At 37.2% G+C, this 15,031-nt stretch overlaps 1 protein-coding gene across 3 annotated transcripts in view; it reads left to right on the forward strand.

The window, feature by feature from the left end:
- Nucleotides 1-15,031, forward strand: part of TRDN (triadin) — a 102,925-nt gene that overhangs the window by 20,394 nt on the left and 67,500 nt on the right. For all 3 annotated transcript variants that reach the window (XM_057409407.1, XM_057409420.1, XM_057409412.1), the window contains one exon: nt 14,670-14,879. In XM_057409407.1, coding sequence (XP_057265390.1) covers nt 14,670-14,879 — 210 coding nt within the window. The remainder of the gene's footprint in view (nt 1-14,669; nt 14,880-15,031) is intronic.

Raw genomic sequence — 15,031 nt, forward strand, 5'->3', positions numbered from 1 at the left:
TCTGTATGAAAATAGTATGGCCTTACATCAGTGTGATTTGGAGGGAAGATAAATGTTAGAAGACCAGGGGCAAAAAAAAAAACCAAACAGATTTGAAGATCTATAAAAATACCCAGAACAGAATTTTGAACATAACCTGAGACAATGTAAATGTTTAATAAATAGGAAAAATTGTGTTTATATGGATGTACGTTTATGTGTATATATGTTTGAGCATCAATAGAATGTTTGTGAATACACAGGCAGTTTGGAAAATAATACCAGGCTGAAAAATGTCCTTTCAGCTGTTGTCTCTATTTCATTGACATGAAAGAAAATGATTTTTCAGTTGGATGGGAAACATGGACAGAACTTCCTTATGCTGAGGGTGGCAGAGCCCTGAAACAGGCTGCCCAGGGAGGTTGTATACACAGGACACGTTTCTGCATACTCTTCTCTTGGTGGCCCTGCTTTGAGAGGGGCCTGGACTAGATGATCTCCAAAGGTCCCTTCCAACCCTAATGATTCTGTGGAATTGGAACAAATGTACATAGATATACTTTTCAGGCACCCTAACCCTAGGGTTAGGGTTATGCAACTTTGTTCTTCTGTTTCCCTATCATCATGACAGTCAGTGAGCGAAGCACAAAACAAAGGTTGGTCTGAGATTCCAGGAGCATTATAGAGGTCCTGCAAGCGTCTGATGTGCACACAAGGCACTCAAGCTGAGTGGAAACTTTTCAGCACCTGCTGTTACTTGTGGGCAGTACTAGGAATACTGGAACTCCTACTATATGGATCTGATATTACAGAGAATGTGGGGAGTTGTTAGAACTTGTGAATGAGAGCTGAATGGTTTTGTGATTACTTTGTGCGTGCTTCCAACATATGCCAAAGATTATTTGATTTAGAATCCACGGAAAGAAATGAGGAAACTATCATTCCAACCATGACAAAATTTTTCCCTGGTGTAGCTCACTCTCCCTTCTAGTTAGCAATAACAACATGGAGGCGCCACCACTAGATGGAGGGGTTTTTTAACCCAGAATAATATCTTTTACACTATATTCAGGCAAGACTTTAACACTATGAATGTTTTTTGAACTGATTGGTTAGGATCGCTCAATGTATCACTGTCAGAGATAGTAACAAAAGTCTGTGGTATTTTTTGTTTTGTTTTTAATTAGTAGAAATTTTGGCATTTATAACCAGGATAAATAGATGCCAGCTTGAATTTCATTTCTGTGTGGTCAGTTGAAGTCTTTATTTTTTTATTTCACCTATTCAGAGATCTGAAGAGGTGTGGTAGAAAGATTTAAATTGTAGGTCCGTCTCCAGTGCCTCACAATAACAGAGGAGGGTTTAGGGCCTGGTTTCCAGGTCACAGAAGCAAGAGTCCCTAAGACAATCTGTATGCTCTTCATTGTGCTGTTTAGCAACTCTACTGGGTTTGTTTGTTCAGAATGTGGTAGTGTGAAAATTAGATATATTAGAACTCCTCCAGACTTAGGTATGGGTACAAGACAGACTCACTAACAGTCTCGTTTGCTGTTAATTTATGTGTAGGTAAAAGTCAGGTATCGCTAATGATTTCTAACCCCTGGTGACAACCTTGTTGTCCTGACACGTGTCAACTGATTTGGACTGGCAGGAGGAAGGATACAAAGAATGGATGTGATGCCTGAAGCGATTTTATTTTTTACTTGGGTAACCTTTAAGGAATCGTGAATCTTCTTGGTTTTTTTCTTCTTTTCAGCATGTAGATAAGGCACTACAAAAATATTGGCATAGGGAGAAAAAGAGAAAAGAAAAGAAAATACCCAAGACTGTACCTGTACATGAATATTATGTAGTGATTTTCTCATCAAAGCTGAATTGACAAGTTTTTCACACATTCCAAAATTTGGCCAGGTTATAATCCTGAATAAAATGGATTAAGACATGGCTAAGTGATGGTATCTTGTTCAGGAATGAGTGAGTAAGTGAGGACACAGTGACTTTTTTCTACTTGGTCAAAGACTTTGCTAGTTAGAATGGATTTCAGTAGTCTCAAAAACATTCCATTTTCTCCAGATTACTTAATACTCATTTGAAATAAGTTTTTCTTCTAAGATCTGAGTATCTGGTGTAAGTTTCTATTAAATAAATCTTTGTTAGATAGTGTAAAGATTTCCCAGCTCCTGAGACTTTTAGAACACATTTTAGGTGACAGAGGAGTTGTGAATATGTACTCTCAACAAAGATCAACTGTTCTCACTGTGACATTGTATCCTATGTCTCTCAGCTGCCCATATAGATCACACCTCTTTCCAAATAAAGATCAAACATGAATGATAATATTAATTTAGCTTATCAAGGTTAAACTTCAACATCAGATTACCATTTTTTAAAACATTATTGCAAAAAAAAAAGAAAACAAAAAAAAACCAAAAAACTCCCACGTTAACTTTTACCTAAACACTGAGTTCTATTCCTTGGTGTCAGTTCAAAAGCCCTCTCATCCCCTAAAACTGAAGGGATATTTTCCAAAGGATTCTTTCAGACAAAAAAAGAAGAAAAGAAAAAACAAACCAAAACCTTCAGAGGAAGCATTACTATCATGGCTGCCACTGCTTCCTAGAATCCTTTTTTTATAGGAACACAAACTGAATACTTACAGCATATCAGAAAGCATTTTGGGTGGTATATTTTGATAGCTCCGTAAATTTCAAAGCAAGTTTCAGAAAACATTTTTTCCCTGGTATTTTAGGTGCCTACGTAAGTGGACTTGCCTTTAGCTATTGTCTAAGTTTGCAGGTGAAGCACTCTCATATTTATTAGAAAATAACTTCCTGATCAACCTTGGTTTAGAAGTCCTGGTTTATTACAGCTAACTACTGTTTCTCATGAAGTTGATTACACTATTTTGCAAGCCACATACCGTCTTTCAGTTTTCTTTCTCCCAGACAGCATGACCTGTTTCATAGTAAACTGCTATTTACAGATGAAATATATCAGTGACATAGATGACTGACTTGCCATGAGCCCTTATTTTAGTTTTCCCCTTCATATATATTTATATATTACTGCATAGCTTTTAGTATAACGATTTCCTTATTCTTATTGACTAAAAATGCTTTTTCCTTCTGTCTCTGGTAAGACAGCCTGGATCAAGTTTCTTCAATATGACTTATGCATACATGCATTCAAACTACGCATGTGGTGATTTCCATATTTGAGTCCTGTAATGACTGAATAGCTCCATATGGAGGACTTGGTAGACTTGTGATGTGAGATAATGCTTGCACTGTATTGTGGAGAGTATATTGAATTATTTCTAGAAGTACTTTCATTTTCAGAGTCTGTAGATATCAGTCCATTAAGACATATAAAGTAGATCCTTCCTCTACTGTCAGGTTAGATTAACATAAATGAAATCAAGCAAATGATCTTATTAATCATTCCCAGATGCACTTATTTGTAAGAAAATGGTAGTTCCATCAGAGAAAACACAGATCTGGAATTGTCTTTACAGAGTTTCTTTATACTGGCACACTTGTCTAGAGGCATTTGTAACCTACTATTTGTCCTGGTGACTTTTAGTATCTGTTATGACTATCATTATTTTGCAGATAGAAACTGATTTTTTTTTTTTTTTTTTGAAAAAAAGGTCAGTGTTTTTCTCTAATCCCCTCAGAAGTTTTCAGGGATGTGTAGAGCCAAGTTTCCATAAACGAATAACAAGAGGAATGCATACAGTGCTCTTGCTTCAGAAGGTTTCATGCTATTTAAAGATAAATGGCAATCATTTTCCTCCAACCTTCATTCTGACATTTTAAAAGATAAGATGTACCTCTCAGCTTATATTAACTCACAAGTATGTCTAAATATCCTTTTGGCATCTTTTTCTGAAATGTCAGGTTTCTAAGATGAGCAGGAAGGTAAAACTACTTTTTTCTGTTTTAGAAAACCAGTTTGTTTCTAAAGAATGGAAGGTATTACTACTGATCAACTAAAAAATTCAGGTGTGGAACCAAAAAATTAATGGATTTTTCAGGGTGCTGAGAGTTTAGGATGGAGTGTTCAGAACTGACTTACAGTGCATACTGTAAAGACAGGAATTAAACATTTGCGTTTGGACAAATCTGAACATTTCTAAAAGCAAGTGTGAAAAACATATCAACCTGAAGAGTTATTTGAAAGAGAAAAAATTAAATACCCAACTTCCAGATCATCAAAAGTAAAGTGTACTGCATTTTGGAAAAGGAGCAACTCAATCCCTTTGCCATGCTTGTTTGGTGGTGCTAAGTGCACTAAACTACGATTTTCTTGTTCTTATCAACTGTAATTCCAGCAGTTTTGATTTTATAGAAGTAATTTATTCTGTGTTGATTATTGTTAACTCCTGTGGTCTCCTAAGTTTTCAAGAAATTACTACACAAAGTGATATAGCTATATGGAAAATCATCTATAAAATTTCCCAGTAAAACCTGCTTTTAAATCTGGTCCTTAGGGCTTCCCTTACTTTTCTTTCTGAAGTCATTTCATCTATGAATTACTGCAGAAAGGTTTGCAATACAATCAGTCATCTAAGACTATTTCAGCAGGCTCAGCAACACAGAACATCTTTTAACTAACCACTAATCCCTTCTGTGCCTGTTGTACTTGAATAATCAGAATAATGTAAAAGCTCTTTGAAATACATACACACACAAGAAACAACTGCACAGACAGAAGGTTAAGGGTCATATCACTATAATGTTCTTTACAAGCAATTTTGGAGGCATTTTTTCACTTTCTTGTAAAATATATGAGACAAATTCTCCTCCGCTTAATTTGAAGCATTGACAAGTGCTTCACTAGAGTATGAAATTCAAGCATGTAAGAAAAGATGGAAATTGTTTCCAAATCAATGAAGTTCAACTTTTCAAGTGATTTAGGCCTCATCTTGTAAGAATTTGCAATGGGATGTGGGCTTCTGAATCCTGCAAATATTTGCTAACCTAGCTGGGCAATCTGAAGTCAAAGGTTAGAAGTATGTCAGATGAGAGGAAGTTAACTTATTTTACTGCTGATAGTATTTCAAAACATGGTGCAATTGAGGTTTGACTGAAACAAGTTTCCACTTCCCCTCTTTGAATTTCTCAGATTGCTTCATGATCTAATACTAAAGCTCATAATGTGGCCTTTTCCAGAAAAAGTAGTAGCTTATTAGTATTTCTTCAACAGGATCCAAAGGTGCATTCCCCAAAATGCAGATGCTGCCTTTTAGGCTCAAGCATCAATGATTTTATTTTTTTTTTTTAAATGACTGGGGGAGAGGAAAGTGTCTGTTAAGAGATTTGTTCCCACTTGTCTGCAGGGGAAATATGTCTTGAGCAAAGAGACCTCTGCTCTGTTATTTACCCTTATTCATTTTCAAAATCTGAAGATCTCTTTCCTCAGTTACACTTGCTGCTAGAAAGCATGAAATCTCCCATCTGTAGAAGACTTCTTTCCTTACTACGCTATTCCACTCTCTGAGCTGTTCTAGACAAGCCATCCTTAATTGCTACTGCTTGGATTTCCTTCTTTGATCAGGAGGGCTCCAGTGGGGGCAAAGTCCTGGTTATCCTCAGGGGATTCTGACTCCTTACACAGAACAATGGTCCAAATCCATCATTTGAATCTGCATGGTAAGGAGTTAACTACATATGCCAACTTGTTACAATCTTTTATATATACAAAAGTATCTTTAAAGTAATCTTTGTAGTTGTCCTCAGAAAAAATACAAAATCAGATACATGCATTCACATAATTCTAGCTAGGTGGAAAATGTGGGGTTTGTAGACACTAATTTTTTATTCTTCAGGTACAATGAACTGCTGTTCTTCACCTGACTATTTCAAAAAATGATTAATACCAGGTATACAATGGACTGTATATGAAAGATCAAAATATACTAAGAAAATGATTTTAAAATATTGGAGATAATTTCTGAATTTTTCCACATTTCTTTTGTTTAGTCACTAACACTTCACAGCAGGTTTTGAAAAATAGTTTTATGTAGAAAAAAATCCACCCAATATTCTATATTTCTCCTTTTTATTGTAAAGGGCATTTACATAAAAATACTAGATTTGTTTCTTTTATTTTCTCTTGCTTCTTCCTCCCATTTAGAACAATTAGAGATTGACATGGAAATGTTGCAATACCACAATGGAAGAATTATGACTGCAAGTAGGGTATAAGAAGCAGGTTCTTAAAGTGAAAAGATCCTGTTTCATACAAGTGTCATTGCAAATAAAGAACTATAGGGAAGCAATAACAGAAATAAAATATTTTTAAATTGATTTTTCTTTGACTTTAATATTTATTTTTTATTATTTAAGAAAACTAAGGTCAACAAGCACAGGGGGATAGAGAGTGGGAGTTGAGGTCAGTTCATCCCACTCCAGGAAGAAGGGAGTGCCTGGGAGGATGTTTTAATATTTGGTTTTATTTCTCATTATCTGACTTTGATTTGATTGGTAATAAATTAATCTAATTTCCCAAAGTTGAATCTGTTTGCCTGTGTCAGAAACTGGTGAGTGATCTCTCTCTGTCTTTATACTGACCCACGAGCCTTTAGCTATATTTTCTCTCCCCTGTTCAGCTGAGGAGGGGAGTGACAGAGCAGTTTTGGTGGGCACCTAGTGTCCAGTCAGGGTCAGCCCACCACAGTACCCTAAGGTAAGTCATTATTACAATCAAAAAAATATATATCATACCTTAGAATATGGCATTAATAACTTTTAGCTTTCACTTTATAGTGTTTATTATTAGTAGTTCTACCATTGTTTGTTAGTATTATTTATCAATACTGTATGAAGTACACTTTTTCTTTGAACTAGATAATGAAATAGCTTGATAAGATGTATCTTTTATTCTCAAAACTCCTTATTGAAATTGATGAGATCAAAAGATTGGTGTACATAATTTCTTAGAGAATGAATAGAAAAGATTAATACAATTCACTTCCTTAAATTATCAGATACTGTCTATTGATCAAAACAGAGCTAAGACAGATATAATAACAGAAAAGGAAATTAAAAAATTACTCGGCACCATATGTGATTAGAAGTGCTTTTCTAAATTCATTCAGTTAATTTTCATGCACCATACTCTCCATATTCCACATTCTCTATTTCTTTTGTAATGTAGAATTGGTTTCTGCATAATCTCCAACCCTATTTTCCACATTTCATAAAGAATATTACGTTTTTATAACTATCAGCCACCAATAAATCTGCAAATGTTTCATCACAGACAGTCCCAGTCACAGTTTTCAAACCTTTAGTCTGCAGAAATACTACCTTTTAATTTTGAGAAGCCTGCCGATATACATATGATATGTGTAGAGGTCTTTCTCTTTGTACTTTAATTACATAAACTGTACAGCAACACTTCAGTACTCTGCAATGAATTTAGAAGTCTGTAAATTCTGGTATGAGTTGTGCAAATCTTTATTTATTATTCCCTTTTAGTTATTCCAGTTGAGTTCATTTGTACTTAAAGGTATGTAAAATGATACAAAAGGAAAAAAAATGGCTGAATGTCAGCCATCTGAAGATTTATGCTGCAGCTATAAATAAATTGGCTGCTCTTAAAGAGGTCACCTTTCTGCTCAACAGCTTGCAGAAGTTCCTTCAAAATCAGAAGACCTACTCTAGGTGCCTGCCACCCATTTCTGGGCTGAGCTGTATGTCACTGCCCTACTCAGAGTCTGTTGCAGATAATGGTAAAAGAGTTTTTAAGTACAAGCTGAATTTGCCTGTTTAAGTTGTCTTTCCCTGTTTCCATCTGCCTCTCTATCAGTGTTAAGAAGAGCCTTTATATTTCTATATATGTCCCATAGAAAACATAATGTTCAGCAGTGCCAAGTGCAAGGGCCTAAACCTGGCTTGGGGCAATCCCAAGCACACCTATAGGATGGGCCCAGAAGGGATTCAGAGCAGCCCTGTGGAGAAGGACCTGGGGGTGTTGATTTATAAGAAAATGAACATGAGCTGGCAGTGTGCGCTTGCAGCCCAGAAAGCCAACTGTATTCTGGGCTGCATCAAAAGGAGCGTGACCAGCAGGTTGAAGGAGGTGATCCTGCCCCTCTACTCTGCTCTTGTGAGACCTCACTTGCAGTATTGTGTGCAGTTCTGGTGTCCTCAACATAAAAAGGACATGGAACTGTTGGAACAAGTCCAGAGGAGGGCCACGAGGATGATCAGGGGACTGGAGCACCTCCCGTATGAAGACAGGCTGAGAAAGTTGGGGCTGTTCAGCCTGGAGAAGAGAAGGCTGCGTGGAGACCTCACAGCAGCCTTCCAGTATCTGAAGGGGACTTATGAGGATGCCAGAGAAGGACTTTGCACTAAGGACTGTAGTGGTAGAACAAAAGGTAACGGGTTTAAACTTAAACAGGTGTAGTTCAGGTTAAGCATAAGAAAGAAGTTCGTTACTGTAAGGGTGTTGAGGCACTGGAGCAGGCTGCCCAAGTGGTGAATACTCCATCCCTGGCATTGTTCAAGGACAGGTTGGACAGAGCCTTGGCAGCATGATCTAGTGTGAGGCATCCCTGCAAGGGGGTTGGAACTCGATGATCTTAAGGTCCTTTAGAACCCTAACTATTCTATGATTTTATGATCCAAATTTTTGAATCTAAGTAGGTTCCTAACCCATTGAAGTTTACCAGGACTGCAGATCCTCCATAGTAAGTGGTTTTAGATCCACTGCAATTATATGCTTTAGCAGCATTTGGAGGAGACTAAATGGTTTTGTTTGCTGTTCTGTACTCTCTTACCATCTGTCTGCATCTCCTGGCCTCTGGTGCTGGCCAGGTAAGATGGTGGAGGCTCTCTGAGGGTCTCTACTTTTTGCTCAGTATTTTTTTCCCACATGAATGTATAAAGAAGGCAAAAAGCATGAGTTAAGTGAAGTGTTTTCAACAACCTGTGCCTATGAAAGTGCTTGGAAATTGGCTACATGCTCATGATGCAGCAGAAGCTTTATGGACAAGTCAGTAGTAGACCACTTCAGGAGACAATGTTGTTACTGATATTTTATTGCAAGCCACAGCAGAAATTCTTCATTTTCCTTTCCATTTGTGTAAGGCAAGAGTGCAGAAACCATAGAAAAGAGATGAAAACTGGAGGATGCCACAGTGAAGCATAAGTATCACTTGAACAACAGATGTAGGTATTGTTTTTTCCTGTGATAGAAAGCATTTTCCCCACATGGGAAAAGAGTGATTAAAGTGAGAGTTGCAGAGGTCTGTGGACTCACTAAGAGTGATGTACTGGACATGAAAAAATGCAGCAGATTATCATATATCCATTGCCCAGTCCTTCTTTGAAGGGCTCTAATCTCTTGTCCTCTTTTCCCTGTGGTACCCTCCTTCTCGTAAACTGAGACTCCTGCCTCCCTGATCACAACAGTGGTGGATTGGTAAGGTCAACAGGTTAAAGCCCAAGGCTCGAGCTGGTGCTTAACATACAGTGTCAATTTATACAGTCACACTTTCTCTTTTCTGCTCCCTTAATTAATATTTAAATATTCCAAATGAAGTGGAATAGGTCAAACAAGAGCCATTAATGACCTGAATACAGAATACTCTGTATTTATTGGAGTGTTCATCTGGGTAGTGGAACAGACAAATGAAAATCTACCACCTCTCTCATTTAGAGCAGACTGCACTGAGGTGAAATGCCCTAGCAACAGTATTTAAAAGACATCTACGTTTTTTTTAGTAGCATGACTGGAGCACCTCCTGTATGAAGATAGGCTGAGAAAGTTGGAGCTGTTCAGCCTTGAGAAGAGAAGGCTGCGTGGAGACCTTATAGCAGCCTTCCAGTGTCTGAAGGGGGCCTATAAGGATGCTGGGGAGGGACTCTTCATTAGGGACTGTAGTGATAGAACAAAGGGTAATGGGTTAAAACCTAAACAGGGGAAGTTTGGATTGGATATAAGGAAGAAATTCTTTACTGTAAGGGTAGTGAGGCACTGGAGCAGGCTGCCCAGGGAAGTTGTGAATGCTCCATCCCTGATGGTACTCAAGTCCAGTTGAACAGAGCCTTGGGTGACACGGTTCAGTGTGAGGTGTCCCTGCCCATGGCAGGGGGGTTGGAACTAGATGATCTTAAGTTCCTTTCCAGCCCTAACTATTCTATGATTCTATGATTCTGTGACTAGCCCTTTGTTTTTAATATGCTCCGCCTTAAAAATGCATTGCATATTGAATATTTTATGTGATTGTCTTTTTATTTTTATTTTTGCTGCTATTGGCAGAACTAGGACTGTTATATAAAAAAAAAACAAAAACAAAAACAAAACAAACAAACCAAAACAAACCAAAATAAAACCTATAACATAAATACAGAAAATTACTGCTTTATGTTTGAATGAGTCTGAACGGAGTAGGGGTATTTTTTGTTCTGTTTCCTGTTTGGTTTTTCTTCTGGGTATTGGAAGGTATAGTTGTTGAACTGTAAAATCAAGTGCCCATTCTTAACCATAGACTCCTATGCTTATTATGCCTTAAGGGAGCTCTACTCACAAATGCAAAGAGTATTTTATCTAAGCTGCTAGGACTACAAGCTCACTCTGGCCTCTGAAAGTCACATGGTGTTCATCTCAAAGTTGTCACCAATTGTCGAGGTTTATTTATACTTGTGAGACCTTACGGTTCTTCAGATTGTATCCTAAGTGACAACTCTGAAACAGCAGGAATAGTAAGAATCTCAGAGTTTTAGCTGTTTGGAATTTAGCAAATCAGTCCATTGATGTAAATGTGACATTTGTGACCCTAGGGTATAGCTCTGTGTGCATGAGAAACTGTGGAGTTAGAGGTACATATCCCCAGAATAACCATTTTATAGAAATGTATACATAATTCTTTTAAGTTCCCATCCTCATTGCAAACCAATAGCAATCACAACCCAAAGTGCAGGAGGCTCTAGCAGACATGGTGGTGGACTAGAATTGGATGGCTGAACTTGTAACAGCCTTCAGCTGCACCCTCCACTCCTGTGACGGATGTTGCCTCCCTCAAAGCAGGGACAACTGATATGCTCATGATTTCTTGATCCACTGCAGTGTTCATTTAAAGTTAACTGCCTTGGATTCTGGTTGGATGTAATACAGAGTGAAAATTGTCTTGGGAGAGAAAATGTGTATTTTATGGGCAGCAAGGATGTCTGGAAAAGTTCAGTAATCTGATTTTAACCTGTTGCTGAATGGCCCTTCTCAGTTGCAGAAGTAAAACTCTCTAGCCTCTATCAGATGATTTCACAGCAATAAAAAAGCCTGTCTCTCATTCCTCCATGGGGCAACTGAAGACCCACTGACCTTTTGGGCAGGAGCTCTGCTTAACTATGGAGTGCTGGCTGAACTGTTGGAAACATTGCGTGTGTGTAGGTCCCCTCTTTCTCTACTGGCCTTGCTGTGTAAATAGCACTGCTGCAGGTTTGGGGAGATTAGCGCTGGAGGAAAATGGACAAAAATGCACGCAACACCTGGGCACTTCAAAGCAAGGAACAGGCAGAGAAAGGCATCAGGATAGTACCATGCAATAACAGAATGGTTTTAGGGGGGAGGGCAGTCATCTTGGACTTTTTGGAATCAACCCCCACATGAGATTGTGTAGTAGCAATATCAATATCTCCCTTGGGAGTTCTCAGATAAACTCCTCCAGCCAATTTTGTTTATATTAGCATCTAAGAACATAAAAGTCTAATTTCTATTTTCAGTGGTTTAGGATATTCTGTCTGGGTTCTTACAGGAGATTCAGAAGTTAGTGTGCTATAGATTGTGCCTGACAGTCCTGTATATCTCTGATATCATGAAGCATCCCTAACAGCACTAGAGAACTTTCTTAGGTCTCCTGAATCATACTGCAAGCACTTGCATCAGGAAGCTCTGGCAGTGTAACAGCATTAGTCTTAGCTTGACTTCTAGTTAATAGCTGTTCTCCCATTTCAATGAATGTGATGGTGGTGATTTTGTTGTATAACATCCTGAGTTTTTAAGGAGAAATCTGCCACAGCTACATCAGCAGCCAAAAGCATGCAAAAGATAATTTTCCAGGATACTTCAGCTTTGTCTCTGTAGCATTGCTTAGATGGATAAATTATGGGAAGCTGTTTTCTTTATCAAAGAAGGCATATAGCAGCATGAATTTGAAAAGTGAGGTATACCAAATAGGAAAGAACAGTTTTCACATAGCAACAAACCTGGAGGAATGGTCCTTTGAATGGTAATTTTAAGTCTTTATCTATATACACACGTAGAGTTTTAGTTGCTTGTATATTATAACTGTGCAAGTATCTGTCATTAGTATGTCCTTGGAGATGTGCTGTGGTAGTAATCAGATAGTCAAGATGAGACAGTACCTTTCTATTCTCTCTTACATATCATAAACTCTGACTGATATTCACAAGAGAAAAAAAATGCATAATGTGTCGTTTATGACCTGTTGCATGTACAAATTACTAGCATTTTGTATGCAGTAGAATAACAAAATGCTGTTGATTCTGAATTTGACTTTTGGAATCAGATCTTTATTGCTATTTGTCACTTGGCAGATTTTTCCTCCTGCTGTGAAATGTTTGATCTAAAATTTATGTTTGAAGAAATGGAAATAGTGATGGTTTTATAATATTTTTTCTTTTAAAAGAGTGTATAAATTCTATCCTAGTAGATAGACATTATTCATAAACAGCATAAACATTCTATAAATAAGACTAGTTTTCAAATAAGTAACAAAAGCATGTAATATGCCAATCTTCTTCTGCTTATACAACACTGCTGTGTAGCAGAACAGCTTTCCAGTGCTTGAAGCAAGGCACTGATCAGTGTTAGGTTGCTTGTGCAGAAGGAAGTTTAAAAGGTAGAGCTAAGGGAAGTACACACAATGCCCTACATAACAAACAAAAGCACTGTAGAATAGTTTGGGTTATCAATTTGAACACTCTATGGATATGACAGATTTAGAGTTAGGGAACTTCTGATACCAGAATTGTCTTTCACAGTTCTACAGATATATGTGAGATACATTAAGGTCATTTCAGTAGCACATTAGATTACTGTTCTCACTTTCTGCAGAAAAACAATATTCATTAGCATAAGGATTGGAGGACTTGTTATGCCTTTTTTCTTTTTAGAGATTAATATACATAGCTATTGGTAATGTCAAGTTAATATCAAGGAACTAATCCTTCCTTCCTTTATTTATTTAAGAATATCAATATAGTGATTCTCATAGAGGCTACATAGATGTTGTGATTGCAAATATCTGAAAGTCCTCAACAGCCCTGTACCTTAGTTCTAGAGATGGTTTCCAAATGAATATTTGCCATTTTCTATGTGAAAATTGAAACAAAATCTGTTTATCTGTGTATAAAGCAGGTCTGTCAGCTTCCTTACCTCATAATACTAGAAAATAGTCATAATCCTAGAAAATGATCATCTTTATAAGTTTTATCAGCTGTGAGAGAAGATAGGTGATCTCAGTGCAAGAAGCAAAAGTATGAGCCCAACAGGCAGCATCTGATTCCTTGAAATTTCACACCTCTGTTTTGGCAAGGGTACCTGAAATCACTAGCGTTAATTTAGGACAGTTGGTATCATCAAACAGACCAGGAATATATTTATTATATCTTTGAATACTTTAACATCAGCACACATGCATATATTCTAAACCTAAGTATAGATACTGTGCTCTTCTAGTTTTTGGCTGTGGAGTTATGAATGTTTTTACTACTGTTATTGTATATACTGGAAAACAAATACCAACCATGATTCTTTAAGTCATCACTTTCTCTTGTGAAGAAGAGTAATTTGAGAACTTTCAAATGTGGTCAGGTTTCCATAACCATAATTTTGGCTTGTGTCCTGAATTAACTTTCCTTAATACTCCAGGAAGAAGCAGATTAAGTCACTATTGTTGACTCTTCACTAAACAGTTAATGCATGTCACCTGTTTTCTTAGGTAATGTATGTAAATACTCACCTTCCTACCAGCTTTCTAGCACAAACCTGTGCTTTCTGGAATCCAGTCTGCTTTGACACTGTTATTCTTGTTTTTTAGGAGACTTTATCATTAAGTCAGAAATAACACAAATATATTTTAAAATCAACTACAAGCCATTCGGCAACTTGTAAGGATACTGGACATGTAAATCATTTGTGTTCCTATTAGATAAAATGGAGTATATATGTTCCTATTGCTATTGATATGTGTCCTTGACAGCAGAATTCCAGCCAAACCTCCAGTGGCATTACTCCATTACACATTAGCTCCATTACAGTCAATGGAAGTACACTTAATCACATCACCTGAGAATCTGGCCTACAGCCCATAACAAGACAGCCCTTTGGAGAGTAATAATATTTTATGCTTTCATCAATCACTCTCCCAGGTCTGTAGCTATTCATGGCAGACTAAAAAATATCATATTGTAATCAAAAGGCTGGTCATGGCTATTTCATTATAATTTCACTATTTCCAAAGTTAACTTTACTAAAAGTGGCCCCAGTTCAGGAAAAACTCCTTCCAGAAAGCACAATTGCCTGCCTTTAATAATACAATATTCGCATCTATGCTAAATATTCTGATTACAGATTGATTTCAGAACAACGATATTCTCGATTTTTAGGTTCCAAGTGTTATATTCTATTTTCCTCTGCTTTGTCTTTTTACCTAGGACATATGTCTACAACCACGACAATAATAGATGGTAAGAATGAATCTGTTCCTTCATCATCCATGAAAGTGGGCAAAAAATCTGTTACGGAGGACCTTGTGACAACGTTCAGCTCACCAGCAGTATGGATTCTTGTCGTTGCTCTGATTGTTACCTGGTCAGCAGTAGCTATTGTAATGTTTGACTTGGTGGATTACAAAGCCTTTGCAGGTAAAATTCAGCATATTCTGTTTGACATCCTGTATATTAAAATTAAAAAAAAAAAATTAAGGAGTATGTATTATGTAAATATGCACATCCTTTACATTCTTGGAGAGAGCATAGTGTCTTTGCTGAGTTTACCAAGAGAAGAGATACTATGA

The sequence above is a fragment of the Pezoporus wallicus genome, unplaced genomic scaffold (assembly GCF_028554395.1).
Source record: "Pezoporus wallicus isolate ANWC-B61680 ecotype Strahan unplaced genomic scaffold, APGP_CSIRO_Pwel_v1 contig_3817, whole genome shotgun sequence".
Taxonomy (NCBI): domain Eukaryota; kingdom Metazoa; phylum Chordata; class Aves; order Psittaciformes; family Psittacidae; genus Pezoporus; species Pezoporus wallicus.